Source organism: Coregonus clupeaformis, chromosome 16, assembly GCF_020615455.1.
Source record: "Coregonus clupeaformis isolate EN_2021a chromosome 16, ASM2061545v1, whole genome shotgun sequence".
NCBI classification, from domain to species: Eukaryota; Metazoa; Chordata; class Actinopteri; order Salmoniformes; family Salmonidae; genus Coregonus; species Coregonus clupeaformis.
Window position 1 is genome coordinate 46,407,717 of NC_059207.1, and position 19,745 is coordinate 46,427,461.

General features: G+C 42.4%; 1 protein-coding gene across 2 annotated transcripts; it reads right to left on the minus strand.

Moving 5' to 3' along the window:
• Nucleotides 1–932: 932 nt before the first annotated feature.
• Nucleotides 933–5,090, minus strand: pgam5 (PGAM family member 5, serine/threonine protein phosphatase, mitochondrial). 2 transcript variants are annotated; one of them, XM_041901309.2, is made up of 6 exons: nt 4,492–5,082; nt 4,082–4,257; nt 3,757–3,882; nt 2,188–2,276; nt 1,887–2,020; nt 933–1,644 (listed from the first exon to the last, which is right to left on the minus strand). In XM_041901309.2, the coding sequence occupies exons 1-6, from the start codon at nt 4,713–4,715 to the stop codon at nt 1,494–1,496; spliced, it is 900 nt and encodes a 299-aa protein (XP_041757243.1). In that variant the 5' UTR covers nt 4,716–5,082; the 3' UTR covers nt 933–1,493. The 2 variants fall into 2 exon arrangements, with proteins under 2 accessions (XP_041757243.1, XP_041757244.1); XM_041901310.2 differs by lacking the exon at nt 1,887–2,020 and having other exon boundaries at nt 4,492–5,090.
• Nucleotides 5,091–19,745: the final 14,655 nt, after the last annotated feature.

Consider the following 19,745-nt stretch of genomic DNA (forward strand, 5'->3'; position numbering starts at 1 on the left):
CCAATGTTTCTTTGCGCATCCTGGTAATTTCTGTGTTGTCTTCACACTTTACTTCTTTAACAACTGTCAGTCTCACACAAAAGCTGAAAGCAAAACTTCTTGAACTCGTCTTGGATTTTCTAAATGTGTCAGAGTAATACCAAGCTGTACATAACAGGTTACTGCAAAGACATGTTTACTCATGCACATTCAGTCAGCCATTGATTATACAAGAACCTGCAATCGCCAAACTCTATGAAGATCGCTATCACTGTAAAAAATAGTCAATTTACAAACTGCTGTCAAATGTATGGTTTTCTAGCCAGCAAAGCTAATCTAGAAGTCAACAGCTGTCAACCCAAATTCAATAGAAATCACCCTTACTATATTGTCAGTCTGGGTCAGCATGAGAGACGTGAGTAATATTGAATGTGAATTAAAACCTTGATCATCAGAGGCACAAACTATTTCATGGAGAGGATTGTATTGTCTGTCGTACTGGTGCTCACAGGTGACAGATTTCATTCTGGTCTCCAAATGTTTTATGAATGTGGAGTTCTGCAAATTGCACCTAAATACTTAAACATGCTTATTGTGCTTTGGCATTCTGTGCTTTGTTTTAAAAAAGGATTCATCGCGAATTTTCCCGTCTTCTGTATGTCCAGATCTTCTCATTTGCTTCCGACTAATAAATATGTTTCATCAGCTTTGAATTGTTGTCCTTTGAGCATTTGCTAACATTGTTACTGCCTGAAATGGTGGTGGCACTCTTGTCCTCTAACAAATTACTAACAAATATTACATTGTGTAATTTTCAAGCTTTGTAGTGCCAACACAAAGGTGCATTGGATTTGCTGTTAAGTCTCGAGACAATATCATTACTTTTGTCCCAGCTTGAGCTAACCCTATTTTATGACTAAGAGTACTTATTTGATGTACTAGTGAGGAACACAAAACATTTACATGTCTCCTTTATTGCATGTTTCTACTGAATACAACAACTATCTAAACCTCAGATGATGCCTTGATCCAAATACAAAAGGACTGAACATGATAAGCATTTACAGCATTACAGTAAATAAGCCATACAAATGTAGAACGCTTTTGGTTTTAAAATCCTTCAGTCCCTCAACTATACCGTTTACATTCATAATAAGCAATGAGTGGGCACTGGCAGTCATCACATCAGCTTTCTGAGTTAAGTGATTGGTTACAGCAACAGTTCAGTCATTGAGAAACCTGCTTCCCCTTAAGTTTAATACAAAATCAGAGAAGGAAGGGTACAACATACTGTATACTCCCCTTTCACACTGCAGTTGGCAAACGATGGCACGGGAGTTGATCACAAAACACCACATAAAAGTTAGTACATCATTGCACGTTGAATTTACAAAAAGAACACCAAAAGTAACTTTCAAGACACTTAAAGAGAAATCAAGAGCCATTCAGTTCACCCTACGATGACATCTGAAGCTCTCAGAGAGAACGAATGAATACTGTAGGTGGAACATTTCTCAGGTCCGTGTGAGTTTGTCTGGGGGCATGAACCCTGAGTCTCCCAGTGTCCTCAGTGCCACTCTGCCGCTGGGGCGCACGGTGAGCCAGGTGATGCTGCCGTTGTTCAGCCCCATCCTCAGCCAGCCCTCTGGAGGAAACTGCAGAGCCCTGACACACAGAGGGAGGGAGAGAGCCTGTAAAAGCAACCTAAATACGCTATGAGAGCTGGTCTATTTTTAAAAACAAATATTCACATCATGCGATGTTGGAAAGCACATCATTATAGTCATGAAATGCAAAGACATCAGCAAGACAGTGAAATTGCTGGACAAAGTCATCATGTTGATTGGCATCATCTTGTTGAATGAGGCTTTGCTCCAGCTTCAGCCTGCCTGGGGAGACCAACACACCTGCACACAAAATAGCGGATGACATTGGCATGACAGACGATGATCTCGTAGCTGTCCTCCTTCTGCTTGGGGTCAGCGCGGTGGATGTAGCGGCGGAAGGCAGCCTCGATCCGGGCCCCGTCCTCGTGGTACTGCTGTAGAGCGGTAGAGGTCCACAGTGGTCGTGTCAGACGAGGGTTTGAGATTACCTCTGACCTCTCATTGGAATACATTGCATTGAATGATGCAGACGGCAGTAACTAATAAGTGAAAGGGAAACTAAACAGGAGGTAATATGACAGAGAATGGGCGTGTCTCTCACCACAGCATCAGGCTTCCAGTGGTTAACAGGAGGCACAGGTTCGATGGGTGCTCCTTCCCTAAGCAAATCACAGCTCACCAGCTCTACCCCTATAACAATAACAAATCAGAAGATTAAAGTTAGTTAGTGGTGAGTAGTGAAATAATTATCTATTCATGACAACTTTTACATCTGAAAATCTGAGATCGAAGCTTCTGAGGCTGTTATCAGAGATAGAGCTTTGGTATCAAGTGATGTACAGTGCTTTCAGGAAGTATTCACACACCTTGACTTTTTCCACATTTTGTTCTGTTACAAAGTGGGATTAAAATGGATTTAATTGTAATTTCTGTTAAAAAAACATATGAAAAATATTTGTATTCTGTACAGGCTTCCTTCTTTTCACTCTGTCAATTAAGTTAATATTGTGGCGTAACTACAATATTATTGATCCATCTTCAGTTTTCTCCTATCACAGCCATTAAACTCTGTAACTCTTTTAGTCACCATTGGCCTCATCGTGAAATCCCTGAGCGGTTTCCTTCCTCTCCGGCAACTGAGTGAAGGATGCCTGTATCTTTCTTGTGACTAAAGTATAATTAATAACTTCACCACGCTAAGGGATATTCAATGTCTGCTTTTTTTTTTACCCATCTACCAATAGGTGCCCTTCTTTGCGAGGCATTGGAAACCTCCCTGGTCTTTGTGGTTGAATCTGTGTTTGAAATTCACTGCTTTGGTATTTTATTAGGATCCCCATTATCTGTTGCGAAAGCCACAGCTACTCTTCCTGGGGTCCACACCAAACATGAAACAACATAATTCAGAACATTAATAGACAAGAATGGCTCAAGGACAGAACTACATACATTTAAAAGCTTGACTGAGGGACCTTACAGATAACTGTATATGTTGGGTACAGTGATGAGGTAGTCATTCACTATTATTGCACACAGAGTGAGTCCATGCAACTTATGTGCATTGTTAAGCACATTTTTACTCGTGAACTTATTTAGGCTTGCCATAACAAAGGGGTTGAATACTTACTTACTCAAGGCATTTCAGCTTTTTATTTTTTATTAATTTGTAAAAATGTAAAAAAACATAATTCCACTTTGGCATTATGGGGTATTGTGTGTAGGTCAGTGACACAAAATCTCAATTGAATCCATTTTAAATTCAGGCCGCAACACAACAAAATGTGGAAAAAGTCAAGGGGTGTGAATACTTTCTGAAGGAACTGTAAATATCTGCACCATGAATAGCAGCAGAGGTAGCCAGCCCTCCTCCTGAATAGCTACTGGGTGTGCAGGCTTTTGCTCCAGCTCTACACAAACACACCTGATTTAACCCCATGGTCTATTGATTCAACCAATCCATTTTCTGAAGTCAAAACGTGATTCTAAAGTTGAACCACGAGTGTTAGATTGAGGCTGGGAAATCCTTCAGGATGGTAGCTCTCCAGAAGGAGATTTGGTCACCCCTGATGCACAGTACTGGTTAGTCCCGTGGTAACAAGCGTGTGTCTGAATATTGAATAGACTCTGGCATACGCCTCAGCTGTAAAGTCTGCCGGTCTAGGGTTCTGACCTGGGAGGTACTTGCTGATGATGTTGGCCGTCTCGGTGGCCCTGGCCATAGTGGAGTAGACCATGATGTCATACTTCAGCCCCAGGGCAGCCAACCGCTGGCCAGTAAGCTCAGCCTGCTCCCGACCTGCAGAACACCAACACATTGTCCCATAAATTACCAGATTGTACTCGTATACCACTTTCACCACCTCTAAAGAGTGCTGCTGAATATGCTCTTCTTATTCACTAAAACGCAACTGTTGAGCTGTAGAGCAGAGTGGAGAACTAGGTCTATGTTTCATGCTTTTAGCAACATGAATACACAGCAGCACAGGGTACAGAACCTAAAGGGGTGAGGATTCTCTCATGGTCTCCATTCCCACTCAGGTTGTACTGGGAGTGCCTGATGAGGAGGATGTTGCGTGTGGCTTTGGGTTTGCCATTCTCCTGCTCCGAGCTTGGGTCTTCACTGGTGTTCTCCTTCTTCTTTCCATTTGTCAACAGTGTGGACGAGTCCCGCCTAGTACAGTACAGAGGGATCAAATCAGTGATTTGTGTGGTGGTTTATTTCTCTTGATGACCTACCTGCCCAGAGCCCTGACAAGCCACCTGTCAGGCTGTCAACATGTTGCTGGCTGCAAATATCAATCACACTCAGTGTAGACTAAACTACTTGATTTGACCCACATCCCATCAGACACCCTTTATGTTTTACAGTAGTCTGCATCAGACTTAGCTAATAAAGGAGTCATACTTATCCCAGTTGAAGTCCCAGGCATGTCGAGTAGATGCAACAGTGTGGTTTCCCGCTGACCATGTCGCTGGCTGTGCAGCTTGGAGAATATTGAACCGACTCCACTGACCTGCTCGCTCTCCTTGCGTGTCACCGAAATAACCACGGGATTCCGCTGCGGCAACAAGCACCGCTGATCCGCCAGCGAACCCACACACAAGTTTGATTGTCCTCCGATATGACATGTTGTAAAAACCTAGCGATGATGTGTTCGCTAGGTAATTTAGCGGGCTAACTTGCTAATGACACCCAACGTGTAAAGATATTCCTTTTAAGAACTGAGCAGCCAGCGGTCTCGAGGAGCGGCTAATCCAGACCTAACTAGGTCCGCCTCTGTTCAGTGGATTTACACACTTTCTAGGTACAGGAACACAGCGAATACCCTCCAACAACACTTTAATCGCCAGCTAAAAATAACTCCAGTCAAGATTATGAAGCTATTTGGAATCACTTAGCTAGTAGCTAAACCAAAATGAAAGCGCACAGGGCTTGGACCTACGGTGTCTCGCTAGAGCCAAAGAACCAGCTAGCGAAGGTATTACGATACGCGAATGGCGCTGGACAAAACGAACAAATAATGCATCACTAGAGGGAGCTCACATCTTAAAAAACACATGGAATCAGAGTCTGCCTTTACACAGGCAGCCCAATTCTGATCTTTTTCTTCTCACTAATTGATCTTTTGACCAATCAGATCAGCTCTGAAACAGTAAAGACCAATTAGTGGGGAAAAACATATGAATAGGGCCCAAGTAAAACTGACTGTGATATTTGTAACAAAAAATTGCAGTCAAGTTTCAAGTTTTAATGTCACATGCACAAGTACAGTGAAATGCCTTTCTTGCAAACTCAAAGCCCAACAATGCAATAATCAATAACAATGTATTACTAGAAAAAAAAACAAGAGAAATAAGAATATGAAATATGAAATACACAATAAGTAAGCATACTATATACAGCAAATATTGAAAAAGTAAGTTCCAATACCATATTTACATGTGCAGGAATACTGGAGTGATGGAGGTAGATATGTATAGGGGTAAGGTCACTAGGCAACAGGATATAAGATAAACAGAGTAGCAGCAGCTTGCATGTGAGTGAGTGTGCGGGTGTGTAGAGTCAGTATAAATGTATGTGCATATTATGTGTGAGTGAGCAAATGATGGACAAATGATAAGTGACTCAAAACAAATTATGAGTGACTTTTTTTCAATGTGCAAACATAACAAAATAAAATATAGGCTATAAATCCATTTATTCAAGCATTTTTTAATTCAATGTAAAAATGCCTAAACGTGTGGGCCCTGGGTGTAACCTTAGCATCACATGCCTCTTTGTTTATGGCAGCGTTTACACAGGTAGCCCAACTGATCTTTTTTTTCTCACTAATTCAGGGGTCTTCAACCTTTTCTTGCCAAGGGACCCCCTCAGTGAACCCCTCTCAGGCAAAGCGGCAGCCAGAGACCCCCATCATATGTTAGCTAAAAACAAATGTCTTGTCTTATCATTAGGTGAATGATAATGGCAAGGAGAAGTAATCAACATATTTTAAAATGAATATATTTGGTAGTTTTTCATTATTTTGACCTCCCCACATTATAATTGGAAGAGGAAGTGTAAACTATAACTTTGCCTATTAGCTAGAAATGTAACTCTAAACACATTTTCGCTAAGAGCGGCTGTTTAGCTGGTTAAACAAAGGTTAGCCATGTATTGGCAAAAAATTATGTCCAGGTTAAGAAAGTTTACCAGCAGCCAGCAGCACTTGCAACACTGGTAGCCTATTCACGGGTGCTTTTTCAAAGCCTATGTCAGATACTCCAGTGAGTGTAATTGGCTTCAATGAGTGTAATTTTCTTAATATTAGAGTTGAGAAATAAACTTGGCATCATTAGAAATAAAATATTCTCATATTTTCTACTGTAGGTATGTCATTCAAAATGTGTTTATTCTGTTGTTGCTGGACCCCCGGTTGAATACCCCTGCACTTTTGACCAATCGCATCAGATCTTTTCACAAAATATCAGGAGAATTGGACTGCCTGTCTAACCGCAGCCTATATAGGCTCCACCTTTCAAGCGGATCTCTGACCTCACTCGCGGGCTGGATAGCTAGTGGGCTTTCCAATTACCGTTCTCCTGGCAGCAGGATATTATGTTGGCAGCACGATCCGGATTATTTTTCTTCAAAATAAGAGTCCCCCTACAAAGACATGCTAAACTTTTGAAATATCGATTTTGTTTTTGCACTCTAGTGCAGTACAACTGTTTTCACAGCATTGCAACCACCTTTTAAAAAAAGGATAATTTTACGTACTTTTATTTTTAATATTGTATTATTTATACCAGCATTTCTTTAGAAAGTTTACACCAATACTGGAATGTTGAAAGCTATTGGGCTTGTTCGACATTGCAGCTGACAGTGCAGGCAACTGCCTACTGACTGATCTACAAATCACCTTCCATCATAAATAACGACTCATTATTATTTGTAGATCAGTCAGTAGTCACAATTTACCCATGATACATTACGGTTTTGATCCTCTCGAACACGGCCAATGTATAGGCTAAATGAAAAGAAATACACTTTTAATAAAATATATGTAATTGGAATTACTCAATAGAGTCTACAAAACTTAAATTGGTCTATTGTGCTGGGCAACGGGCAACTGGATAAGAGCGTCTGCTAAATGACTAAAATGTAAATGTAAATGTAATAAAGAATGCTGGTGAATCCTTACTCCACCCACTGCAATGCAATACACTGCATATGAATCACATATTGGCTTATAGAGAAAAAACTACTCTATGTGTCGATGTAAATGTGGGCTGGGAGTACTAGATGGGTGTACCCACCCATCTAGTAACGGGTCGGACCCCCTTTACCTCCAGAACAGCCTGAATGCTTCAGGGCATGGAAACGTTGTTCAATTGGTATCAAGGGACCTAACGTGTGGCAGGAAAACATTCCCCACACCATTACACCGCCGCCACCAGCCTGTACCGTTGGCAACAGGCAGGATGGGGCCATGGACTCATGCTGCTTACGCCAAATCCTGACTCTGCCATCAGCATGATGCAACAGGAACCGGGATTCGTTGGACCAGGCGATGTTTTTCCACTCCTCAATTGTCCAGTGTTGGTGATCGCGTGCCCACTGGAGCCGCTTCTTCTTGTTTTTAGCTGATAGGAGTGGAACCCAGTGTGGTCATCTGCTGCAATAGCCCATCCGTGACAAGGATCGATGAGTTGTGCATTCTGAGATGCGGTTCTGCACACCACTGTTGCACTGCGCCGTTATTTGTCTGTTTGTGGCCCGCCTGTTAGCTTGCACGATTCTTGCCATTCTCCTTCGAACTCTCATCAACGAGTTGTTTTCGTCCACAGGACTACCGCTGACTGGATGTTCTTTGTTTGTTGCACCACTCTCGGTAAACTCTAGACACTGTCGTGAATGAAAAGCCCAGGATGCCATCAATTTCTAAGATACTGGAACTGGCGCGCCTGGCACCGATGATCATACCACGCTTAAAGTTGCTTAGGTCACTCGTTTTGCCCATTCCAACATTCAATCGAACAGTAACTGAATGCCTCGATGGGCATCGAGCAAGCCAAGGCCAAGTGACTCACTGTCTGTAGGAGTGAACCATTTCCGTGAACGGGTGGTGTACCTAATAAACAAACTGGCCACTGAGTGTATGGTGTTATTTCTTGGCAGACTGAGGTCTACATACCCAGCAGCACATTTTACTCCACCCATTCCAGTGGTCCCAATGCAATACACTGTAGGCCTATAAATTACATATAGGCTTATAGAGAAATAATTACTCTATGTGTTGACTTAAAAGTGGGGTTGGGAGTACTCAGTAGTGTCTGTAGAATCTATATACTGTATGGTGTCATTTCATGGGGCACTGAATAATAGTGTTGCTGGCCTTTTACTACACCCATTCTATTGTCCACAATACAAATCACTGTATATGCATTACATATTGGTTTATAGAGAAAAAACTGTTCTATGTGCCAATGTCAAAGTGGGGTTGGGATTACTCAGTAGGGTCTGTAGAATCTATATACAGTATGGTGTTATTTCATGGGAGACTGAGGTCTAAATACCCAGCAGCATTATACACACTCAAACACATAAGGCAAACATTTTAGTCAAAATGATAATGTAATGCTTTCAGAATGGCAATAAAGACAATTATTTAGAAGTAATACCTAACAGGTTAGCAGTATACAGTGAAGGCATTTGAGTCATTTAGCAGATGCTCTTATCCATAGGGACTTACAGGAGCAATTAGGCTTAAGTGCCTTGCTCAAGGGCACATCAACAGATTTTTCACCTAGTCAGCGAAGGGATTCAAACCAGCAACCTTTCGGTTACTGCCCCAACACTCTTAACCGCTAGGCTACCTGCCGCCCAGGTAGGCATAGGCCTATTACAATAACAGAGAGAAGATTATTTACAAGTTATATTGTGATGATTATCTACCAAAGTCAGCAAAGGCCTTTTCTGTACAGTTTAAAATGCATTACAGGAGACAGTCTGCTGTATTCTTCAAGCTTAAAACCTTAACTTCTTTCAACTAAGTAATTTCCCCTCCGATAACTAATGTAAAACATAGTCTCGCTTGCCATTGTGACAAAGAGTATTCACATTGCACTTTAATAAGACTAAAGTTAGAGAACAAGCACACATAAACACCACAACTATTACCGTCTAACTGTTTTCTAAAATGGGGGTACCGATGAGAAAATTCATAGTTTAATGTCACATCCACCACAACCCCATTCATTCTTTTTTTTTTTTTTTTTTTTAGGGGGTAGATCAGCTTTAATATTGCAGATAGATTGTAACTTCCATCAGTGTAATTGTCTACATCACTTCCAATCCCCCATATGTTTTTCTTCACGCAAATATATATACATATATATATATATTTTTTTTTTTGTTGCTTTATTTAACTAGGCAAGTCAGTTAAGAACAAATTCTTATTTACAATGACGGCCTACACTGGCCAAACCCGGACAACTCTAGTGATATTTGGGAGATTATTTCCTTTTCAAATAACTGAAAGTGAGAGGTTGTAATCTGAATAAAGGGAAAAAGGCCTTTCTTGAACATTGGGTGAGACAATCTTACTAATTTGCTAGAGAACCAGTTCGGATTTAAGTATAACTTTTGTATGACTGAAGCTTTTAGTGATAGGTCTAATGCTTTAATATTTAATAATTTATGTCCTCTGAATTCATATTAATTATATAAATAGGCCTGTTTAATTTTGTCTTGCTTGCCGTTCCAAATATGGAATATTTTTTTCTCATATAATTTACAAAAATGTTCGCTAGGTGTAGGCAAATAAGCAAATAGGTAAACTGGGATACTACTAAAGAGTTAATCAGGGTGATTTTTCCACAAATAGACAGGTACTGTATTTACCTTTCCATGGTCGCAAGATCTTATCTATTTTTGCTAACTTTCTATTAACATTTATTGGAGTGAGATCATTTATTTCATTTGGGATATGTATTCCGAGTATATCCACATCACCATCCAACCATTTTATTGGTAAACTACATGGTAATGTAACATTTTTTAGTGATCCAATGCGTAATATAGTACATTTATCATAATTTGGTTGTAATCCAGAGAGGTTAAAAAATGTATCTAGATCCTCTATGAGGCTGTGGAGGGATTCAAGTTGTGGATTTAAAAGAAAACATGAATCATCAGCGTACAATGACACCTTTGTTTTTAAGCCCTGGATTTCTAATCCCTTGATATTATTGTTGGATCTGATTTTAATAGCTAACATCTCGATGGCCATAATAAATAGATATGCCGATAGTGGACAACCTTGTTTCACTCCTCTTGACAGTTTAAAACTTTTGGAGAAATAGCCATTATTTACTATTTTACACCTAGGGTTACTATACATGATTTTAACCCATTTTATAAGAGATTCTCCAAAATTGAAATGCTCCAGGCATTTATATATAAACCCCAGTCGTACTTTATCAAAAGCCTTTTCAAAGTCTGCTATGAATAGCAGACCTGGTTTCCCAGATTTTTCATAGTGTTCTATTGTTTCCAGTACTTGCCTTATATTATTTCCAATGTATCGTCCATGTAAAAACCTGTTTGATTAGAATGAATAATGTCCAACAATACATTTTTTATTCTATGCTTTATACATTTTGCTAGAATTTTTGCATCACAACACTGAAGTGTAAGGGGCCTCCAATTTTTTTAATGGACTGGATCTTTATATTTTCCACTTGTATCCTGTTTCAGTAATAATGAAATCAGACCTTCTTCTTGAGTGTCTGATAATCTACCATTTACATAGGAGTGGTTAAAACATGCTAATAACGGTCCTCTGAGTATATCAAAAAAGGTTTGGTATACCTCGACTGGTATGCCATCCAATCCTGGAGTTTTCCCGGACTTAAAGTCTTTAATTGCATCCAGAAGCTCCTCCTCTGTAATTTCACCTTCACATGAGTCTTTCTGTATGGCTGTTAATTTTACATTATCAATAGAAAGAAAATCTCTACAATTAGTTTCAGTTAGAGGAGATGGAGGCGACTGAAATGAAAACATATGCTTAAAGTACTTTGCTTCCTCCTTCAAAATATAATTTGGTGAATCATGGGTGACTCCGTAATTTGTAACCAGTTTCAGTAAATTATTTTTGGTAGCATTTCTATGTTGAAGATTAAAAAATAATTTGCTGCATTTTCCCCTATATTCCATCCAGTTTGCTTTATTTTTTATAATATATTACACTTGATCTTTCTTGAATACGTTTCTCTATTTCTTTTTGTTTTTCCTCTAATTTATTCTGAGCCTCTATGTTACAGTTTTTAAGGGCTATCTATCTGTTCTGTTAGACCTTCTATTTCCTTTGTTAGTATGGACTCTTTTGACCAAAATTGCTTTTGTTTTCGATATGAGTACCTCTAAAGGCACATTTAAAAGTGTCCCATACAATAAAGGGATTTGCTGTACCTATGTTATGTCGGAAAAATCTGTCTTAGTTAAAAACAAGTTATCATCCAATAGGCTTTGATTACATTTCCAATATTCTCGCCCACGTGGAAATTCAGTAAAATATTATTATGCCCATCAGTGTGGATGTCGGATCACCACCTCAAGCTGAACCTCGGCAAGACGGAGCTGCTCTTCCTCCCGGGGAAGGACTGCCCGCTCCATGATCTCGCCATCATGGTTGACAACTCCGTTGTGTCCTCCTCCCAGAGTACAAAGAACCTTGGCGTGACCCTGGACAACACCCTGTTGTTCTCCGCTAACATCAAAGCGGTGACCCGATCCTGTAGGTTCATGCTCTACAGCATTCGCAGAGTACGATCCTACCTTACACAGGAAGTGGCACAGGTCCTAATCCAGGCACTTGTCATCTCCCGTCTGGATTACTGCAACTCGCTGTTGGCTGGGCTCCCTGCCTGTGCCATTAAACCCCTACAACTCATCCAGAACGCTGCAGCCCGTCTGGTGTTCAACCTTCCCAAGTTCTCTTACGTCACCCCGCTCCTCCGCACACTCCACTGGCTTCCAGTTGAAGCTCGCATCTGCTACAAGACCATGGTGCTTGCCTATGGAGCTGTGAGGGGAATGGCACCTCCTTACCTTCAGGCTCTGATCAGTCCCTACACCCAAACGAGGGCATTGCATTCTTCCACCTCTGGCCTGCTGGTCCCCCTACCTCTGCGGAAGCCCAGTTCCCGCTCAGCCCAGTCAAAACTGTTCGCTGCTCTGGCACCCCAATGGTGGAACAAGCTCCCTCACGACGCCAGGACAGCGGAGTCACCTGACCACCTTCGGGAGACACTTGAAACCCTACCTCTTTAAGGAATACCTGGAATAGTATAAAAGTAATCATTCTACCCCCCACCCCCTCCCCCACAAAAAATAATAATAAAAAATAATAATAATAGAACAAATAATTTTAAAAGAATACCAAATAAAAAATAAAATAAACATTATGACAGAAAAAAATAAAAAAAAGGTACAAGATAAATAATAATTTATTGAAAAATAATACAAAAAATACAAAAAAAATACATAGGCTATATAAAAAAACAAATGAAAATTATAAATAAACTCGAAAAATTAAGAATAAAAAAATTAGAATTTTTAAAATAAATAAATTGTAAAGTGGTTGTCCCACTGGCTATCATAAGGTGAATGCACCAATTTGTAAGTCGCTCTGGATAAGAGCGTCTGCTAAATGACGTAAATGTAATGTAATGTAAATTATATGATGGTCCGACCGCATTCTGTCCCCTATCAACACTTTTTAAACTTTTGGTGCCAACGAGAATGACATAAGAAAGAAGGCAAGACGACTAGCTTGATTGAGTCTCCGCCATGTATATCTCACTAGAAGGATATTTAAGCCTCCATATATCTACTAGTTCTAATGTATCCATGACATTCACGATTTCCTTAAGAGCATGAGGGTGATAGTTTGTAGTGTGATTTCCTTTACGGTCTATTGAGCTATTTAAAAAAGTATTATAATCTCCCACCATAATAATAGAGTCTTGTATTGCTTGCAGGGTTGATAATGTATTATATATATTGTCAAAGAAGTGTGGATCATCATTATTTGGTCCGTAAAGGTTAATGAGCCATATCTGTTTATGGTCCAATAACATATTTTAAATAATCCATCTACCTTGCAGATCTGTTTGGACAATTTGCACATTTGGATCGAAATTACTGTTAATTAATATCATCACCCTTTTTGAGTTTCTTTGCCCATGGGAGAAGTATATTTACGCAATTTCATCTAGAATTGTTGAATGAGTTTCCTGTAAAAAATAGATTCCTTCTCTTTGAGCCATGTAAATATTGTTCTTCTTTTGTTATTATCTGCTAAGCCATTACAATTATAACTGGCTATACTTATTTCACCACATACCATAATGAGATACAAGTTTCAAATCTATTTATCATTATATATGTTTGTAAATTTACCAATAAAAAATACCATAGTGATTGAGTGTCCATATAGCTGTACCATGATATTTGCATTGCTACTAAGTAACTGTCACGCCCTGACTCAAGGGACTTGTATTTGTTGAGTCAGGGTGAGTATTTTCTGTGTTGGGTTTGTCTATGTTAGATTCTAGTATGTCTAGATCTATGTTGGCCTGTGTGGTTCCCAATCAGAGGCAGCTGTCGCTCGTTGTCTCTGATTGGGGACCATACTTAGGCAGCATTTTGGCACGAGTTAGTTGTGGGATCTTGTTCCGTGTAAGGTATGTTGTTTGTATGCTACATTGGACTTCACGTTTCGTTTGTTGTTTTGTCGTGTGTTTAGTCGTTAATAAATATGAATGCATATCACGCTGCGCCTTGGTCCTTCTCGTTCGTAAACGATCGTGACAGAAGATCCCACCAATCCTGGATCAAGCAGCGTGACGAGGAGAGAGGATGGACTTGGGAGGAGATGAGCGAGAGCCTGGCAAGAGGGATGGAGGCCATGATCACAGGGGAGAGACAAGCCCAACATTTTTTTAGGGGGGGCTCACGCCGTGGACGACGAGGCAGCAGGAGGCCGCGATAGAGCGGTTCAGCCGTTTAGCAGAGGAGGCCGCCAGATTAAGGGGGTCATTGGTTCAGAGGGAGCAGAAGGAAAGTGTAGAGGCACGGCGAGAGGAGCTGGTTAGGCAGCAGAAGGAGCGGGGGTTAATGAAGGAACCCAGTCCCGCTCCTCGCACCAATCGAGTGGTGCGTGTGGCCAGTCCGGTCCGGCCCGGCCCGTTCCTGATTCCTGCACTAAGCCAGTGGTGGGTGTTCCCAGTATGGTTCGGCCCGTTCCTGCTCCTCGCATCAAGCCAGTGGTGCGCATCGCCAGCCCGGTCCGGCCTGTTCCTGTCCCTCGCACCAAGCCAGTGGTGCGCGTCGCCAGCCCGGTCCGACCTGTTCCTGTCCCTCGCACCAAGCCAGTGGTGCGCGTCGCCAGCCCGGCCTGTTCCTGCTCCCCACACCAGGCCAGTGGTGCGCGTCGCCAGTCCGGTACGGCCCGTTCCTGCTCCCGCACCAAGCCAGTGGTGCGGCGTCGTCAGCCCAGTCCGGCCCGTCTGCTCCCCCGCACCGAGCCAGGGAGTGCGCGTCGTCAGCCCAGTCCGGCCCGTTCCTGCTCCCCGCGCCAAGCCAGTGGTGCGTGTGTCCAGTCCGGCACGGCCCGTGCCTGTTCCACCGGTGCCTGGTCCGGCACCGGTCAGCTGCTCCACTCGAGGCCAGAGCAATCCGCTCCACCGGGGTCCAGTCCAGCTCCGGTCAGCTGCTCCACTCCGGAGCCAGAGCAATCCGCTCCACCGGGGTCCAGTCCAGCTCCGGTCAGCGGCTCCACTCCGGAGCCAGAGCAGTCCGCTCCACCGGTGCCTGATCCAGTTCCGGTCAGCGGCTCCACACCGGAGCCAGAGCAGTTCGATCCACCGTCGTTGGGTCCAGCTCCAGTCAGCGGTTCCAGTCCAGACCCAGACGTCAGCCCCTCTCCAGGTTCGGGGTCTCCCACACCAGGGTCCAGACAGGGCGTGGTACTTCGTGGGAGGAAGGAGAGAGGAAGCAGCGCGCCAAGGTCCAGACCAGACCAGGGGCGCAACGGGGAGGTGGAGAGTAAGTGGTGGTCACACCCGGAGCCGGATCCGCCTCCGAGGCGGAATGCCCACCCGGCCCCTACCCTGTTAGGTTTATGTGGCGCGGTCGGAGTCCGCACCTTTGGGGGGGGTACTGTCACGCCCTGACTCAAGGGACTTGTATTTGTTGAGTCAGGGTGTGTATTTTCTGTGTTGGGTTTGTCTATGTTAGATTCTAGTATGTCTAGATCTATGTTGGCCTGTGTGGTTCCCAATCAGAGGCAGCTGTCGCTCGTTGTCTCTGATTGGGGGCCATACTTAGGCAGCCTTTTGGCACGAGTTAGTTGTGGGATCTTGTTCCGTGTAAGGTATGTTGTTTGTATGCTACCTTGGACTTCACGTTTCGTTTGTTGTTTTGTCGTGTGTTTAGTCGTTAATAAATATGAATGCATATCACGCTGCGCCTTGGTCCTTCTCGTTCGTAAACGATCGTGACAGTAACCTTCCAATTGTTCTCCACTATTCCCCCCGCTGAAGCCCCTCCACCTCCCAAGTTGGGCCGTCATCCCAGTGATCGGCATACCACCCCTGTCACCCTGGAACCCTAGGCCCCCGAGAGGCCAGGACCCATCCATCAAAAACAGCACACAGTGCCACCCACAAAACAGAAGCAGGTCAACTGCCAAAAGCATTTCCAATGCTCTCACCTCAATATATATATACAGTTGGGAAAAAAAGTATTTAGTCAGCCACCAATTGTGCAAGTTCTCCCACTTAAAAAGATGAGAGAGGCCTGTAATTTTCATCATAGGTACACGTCAACTATGACAGACAAATTGAGAAAAAAAATCCAGAAAATCACATTGTAGGATTTTTAATGAATTTATTTGCAAATTATGGTGGAAAATAAGTATTTGGTCACCTACAAACAAGCAAGATTTCTGGCTCTCACAGACCTGTAACTTCTTCTTTAAGAGGCTCCTCTGTCCTCCACTCGTTACCTGTATTAATGGCACCTGTTTGAACTTGTTATCAGTATAAAAGACACCTGTCCACAACCTCAAACAGTCACACTCCAAACTCCACTATGGCCAAGACCAAAGAGCTGTCAAAGGACACCAGAAACAAAATTGTAGACCTGCACCAGGCTGGGAAGACTGAATCTGCAATAGGTAAGCAGCTTGGTTTGAAGAAATCAACTGTGGGAGCAATTATTAGGAAATGGAAGACATACAAGACCACTGATAATCTCCCTCGATCTGGGGCTCCACGCAAGATCTCACCCCGTGGGGTCAAAATGATCACAAGAACGGTGAGCAAAAATCCCAGAACCACACGCGGGGGACCTAGTGAATGACCTGCAGAGAGCTGGGACCAAAGTAACAAAGCCTACCATCAGTAACGCACTACGCCGCCAGGGACTCAAATCCTGCAGTGCCAGACGTGTCCCCTTGCTTAAGCCAGTACATGTCCAGGCCCGTCTGAAGTTTGCTAGAGTGCATTTGGATGATCCAGAAGAGGATTGGGAGAATGTCATATGGTCAGATGAAACCAAAATAGAACTTTTTGGTAAAAACTCAACTCGTCGTGTTTGGAGGACAAAGAATGCTGAGTTGCATCCAAATAACACCATACCTACTGTGAAGCATGGGGGTGGAAACATCATGCTTTGGGGCTGTTTTTCTGCAAAGGGACCAGGACGACTGATCCGTGTAAAGGAAAGAATGAATGGGGCCATGTATCGTGAGATTTTGAGTGAAAACCTCCTTCCATCAGCAAGGGCATTGAAGATGAAACGTGGCTGGGTCTTTCAGCATGACAATGATCCCAAACACACCGCCCGGGCAACGAATGAGTGGCTTCGTAAGAAGCATTTCAAGGTCCTGGAGTGGCCTAGCCAGTCTCCAGATCTCAACCCCATAGAAAATATTTGGAGGGAGTTGAAAGTCCGTGTTGCCCAGCGACAGCCCCAAAACATCACTGCTCTAGAGGAGATCTGCATGGAGGAATGGGCCAAAATACCAGCAACAGTGTGTGAAAACCTTGTGAAGACTTACAGAAAACGTTTGACCTGTGTCATTGCCAACAAAGGGTATATAACAAAGTATTGAGAAACTTTTGTTATTGACCAAATACTTATTTTCCACCATAATTTGCAAATAAATTCATTAAAAATCCTACAATGTGATTTTCTGGATTTTTTTCTTCTCATTTTGTCTGTCATAGTTGACGTGTACCTATGATGAAAATTACAGGCCTCTCTCATCTTTTTAAGTGGGAGAACTTGCACAATTGGTGGCTGACTAAATACTTTTTTCCCCCACTGTAGCTATTTAAAAATATATATATCTATTCAAATATCTTGCATATCTTAATTTCCATCATTATCAATTAATATGCGTAATAATGTTGGCAGTTCATGCGTAGGATTGTTACCTATAACCCGGATTGCCATTGTATTACATTACATTTTTGTCAATCAATTATTATTTTAGCAAACAATTATTGTGGTTCATCCTATATTCACCCTAACATCCTTACCCCCTTGCAACAGTTGTGGGATAAACACACACACACACGCACATACTCTAACACACTCAACCCCTTTCCTCCACAATCAACCATAAGATCAGATGCTCAACGGTTGTTACAAGGTTGTTACACAACCCCATGCATTGCCATATACTGTAATGCCAGGTATTTCTGAATTGGATGTAGTGTATCCTCTAATTCTCTTTCATACTGGCTTAAGGAATCCATCATTTTAAGATTTAAAGTAATGCAATTACTACTACTGACTTTATGTTGCATGTCTATGCCTATAACGGTCCAATGTGACATTAAGTTCACAGGCACTATCACATGCTTATGCTGCATTCAAAAAAACTGGGAACTTGTAACTGGGAACTCGGGAATCTCCGACTTCTGACTTCAGTGCGTTCAAAACAACTGGGAACTTGGAAAAAAACGAACTCCGACTGGGAAAAATCGATTTGAACAGTCATCCAACTCGGAATTCCATCTCGGCAACTCGGGCCTCTTTCTAGAGCGCCAATTTTCCGACATGAAGATCACTGACATCATGATTGGACCTCGTATTTTTCAGAGTTCCCAGTTGTTTTGAACGCGGCATTAAAACCCCACCAGTTGTGGGCCGTTCTAGGCTCATTTGGCATAACCTCTTTGCTATCACAAAACAGACTCTGTAATTGCTAACTCTCAAAATACGCAGGGCATATTAACACAATTTGTTGCTTCAGATGTAACTTCAACAGATCATGGTACCCGTCAATTATTCTGTCATTAGACCACTTGTTGTCATTGCTTAATATGTTATAGACTGACCTTACACGAGAAACATAAAGGACAAGAATATCTGGAGTGCTGGTCCAAATTGTTTGTGTACTGAGTAGGCTACTGCTGCACATGTAACTTACTTTGTGTGCTTCTCACTTTGTATTTCATTTTCTTGAAAATAATGTCAAGTGCCCCTTTTATGTCTGGAAGTGGAATGCTAAACATTGAAGTGAAGTTTGGGTCATTGTGGATTCTGTTGGTTTGACAAGTTTCACAGCTATCTTCATGCATAGCATTAGCCACAGATTTGATCACTAGCATATCTAAGCAAGAGAGAAGTGGGTTGACGAAATCCAGTGGATCATTTTGTTTATTTGGATGCAAAGATAACAATTATTTGGGTATCTCAGCTAAAACACGATTCAACTCTTCAGGCAGGAAAGTGCTCCCTGGATGCAGCGCTGCTGTCTGTAAAACATTTGCAAAGTTATCTATTTTGTGAGTACACTTTGTGATGGAGTGTGGGTCTATATTTCCTAAATAATTTTTTACAACGTGAAGATGCATCAAAGATTGTAAAAAAATAAAAAAATAAAAAAGATTGCAGTGTTGAATTTAGCCAACAGTTCTGATTTCGATTAGAGAATGTACATATGGTTGTGATCATCAATGAATCAATCACATTTTATTTATAAAGCCGTTTTTACATCAGCAGATGTCACAAAGTGCTATACAGAAACCCAGCCTAAACCCCCAAACAGCAAGCAATGCAGATGTAGAAGCACGGTGGCTAGGTAAAACTCCCTAGAAAGGCAGAAACCTAGGAAGAAACCTAGAGAGGAACCAGGCTCTGAAGGGTGGCCAGTCCCCTTCTGGCTGTGGAGGGTGGAGATTATAACAGTACATGGCCATTAAGGCCAGAATTTTCTCCAAGATGTTCAAACGTTCATAGATGACCAGCAGGGTCAAATAATAATCACAGTGGTTATAGAGGTTGCAACAGGTCAGTACATCAGGAGTAAATGTCACTTGGCTTTTCATAGCCTGGCATTTAGAGGGTGAAATAGCAGGTGCGGCAGAGAGAGAAAGTTGAAAACAGCAGGTCTGGGACAAGGTAGCACGTCCGGTGAACAGGTCAGGGTTCCATAGCCGCAGGCAGAAGAGTGGAAACTGGAGCAGCAGCACGACCAGGTGGACTGGGGACAGCAAGGAGTCATCAGGCCAGGTAGTCCTGAGGCATGGTCCTAGGGCTCAGGCCCTCCGGGATGTGAGGGAGAGAGGGATGTTGCTCAGGTCTGGTATCAA

Coding starts and splice junctions, on each gene's coding strand:
- pgam5 (XM_041901309.2), bottom strand. CDS start 4,715: ATGTCATATCGGAGGACAATCAAACTTGTGTGTGGGTTCGCTGGCGGA. Junction 2,021..2,187: donor ACTGGAAGCCTGATGCTGTG/GTGAGAGACACG, acceptor ACCGCTCTACAG/CAGTACCACGAGGACGGGGC. Junction 1,645..1,886: donor ATCCGCTATTTTGTGTGCAG/GTGTGTTGGTCT, acceptor TCTGTGTGTCAG/GGCTCTGCAGTTTCCTCCAG.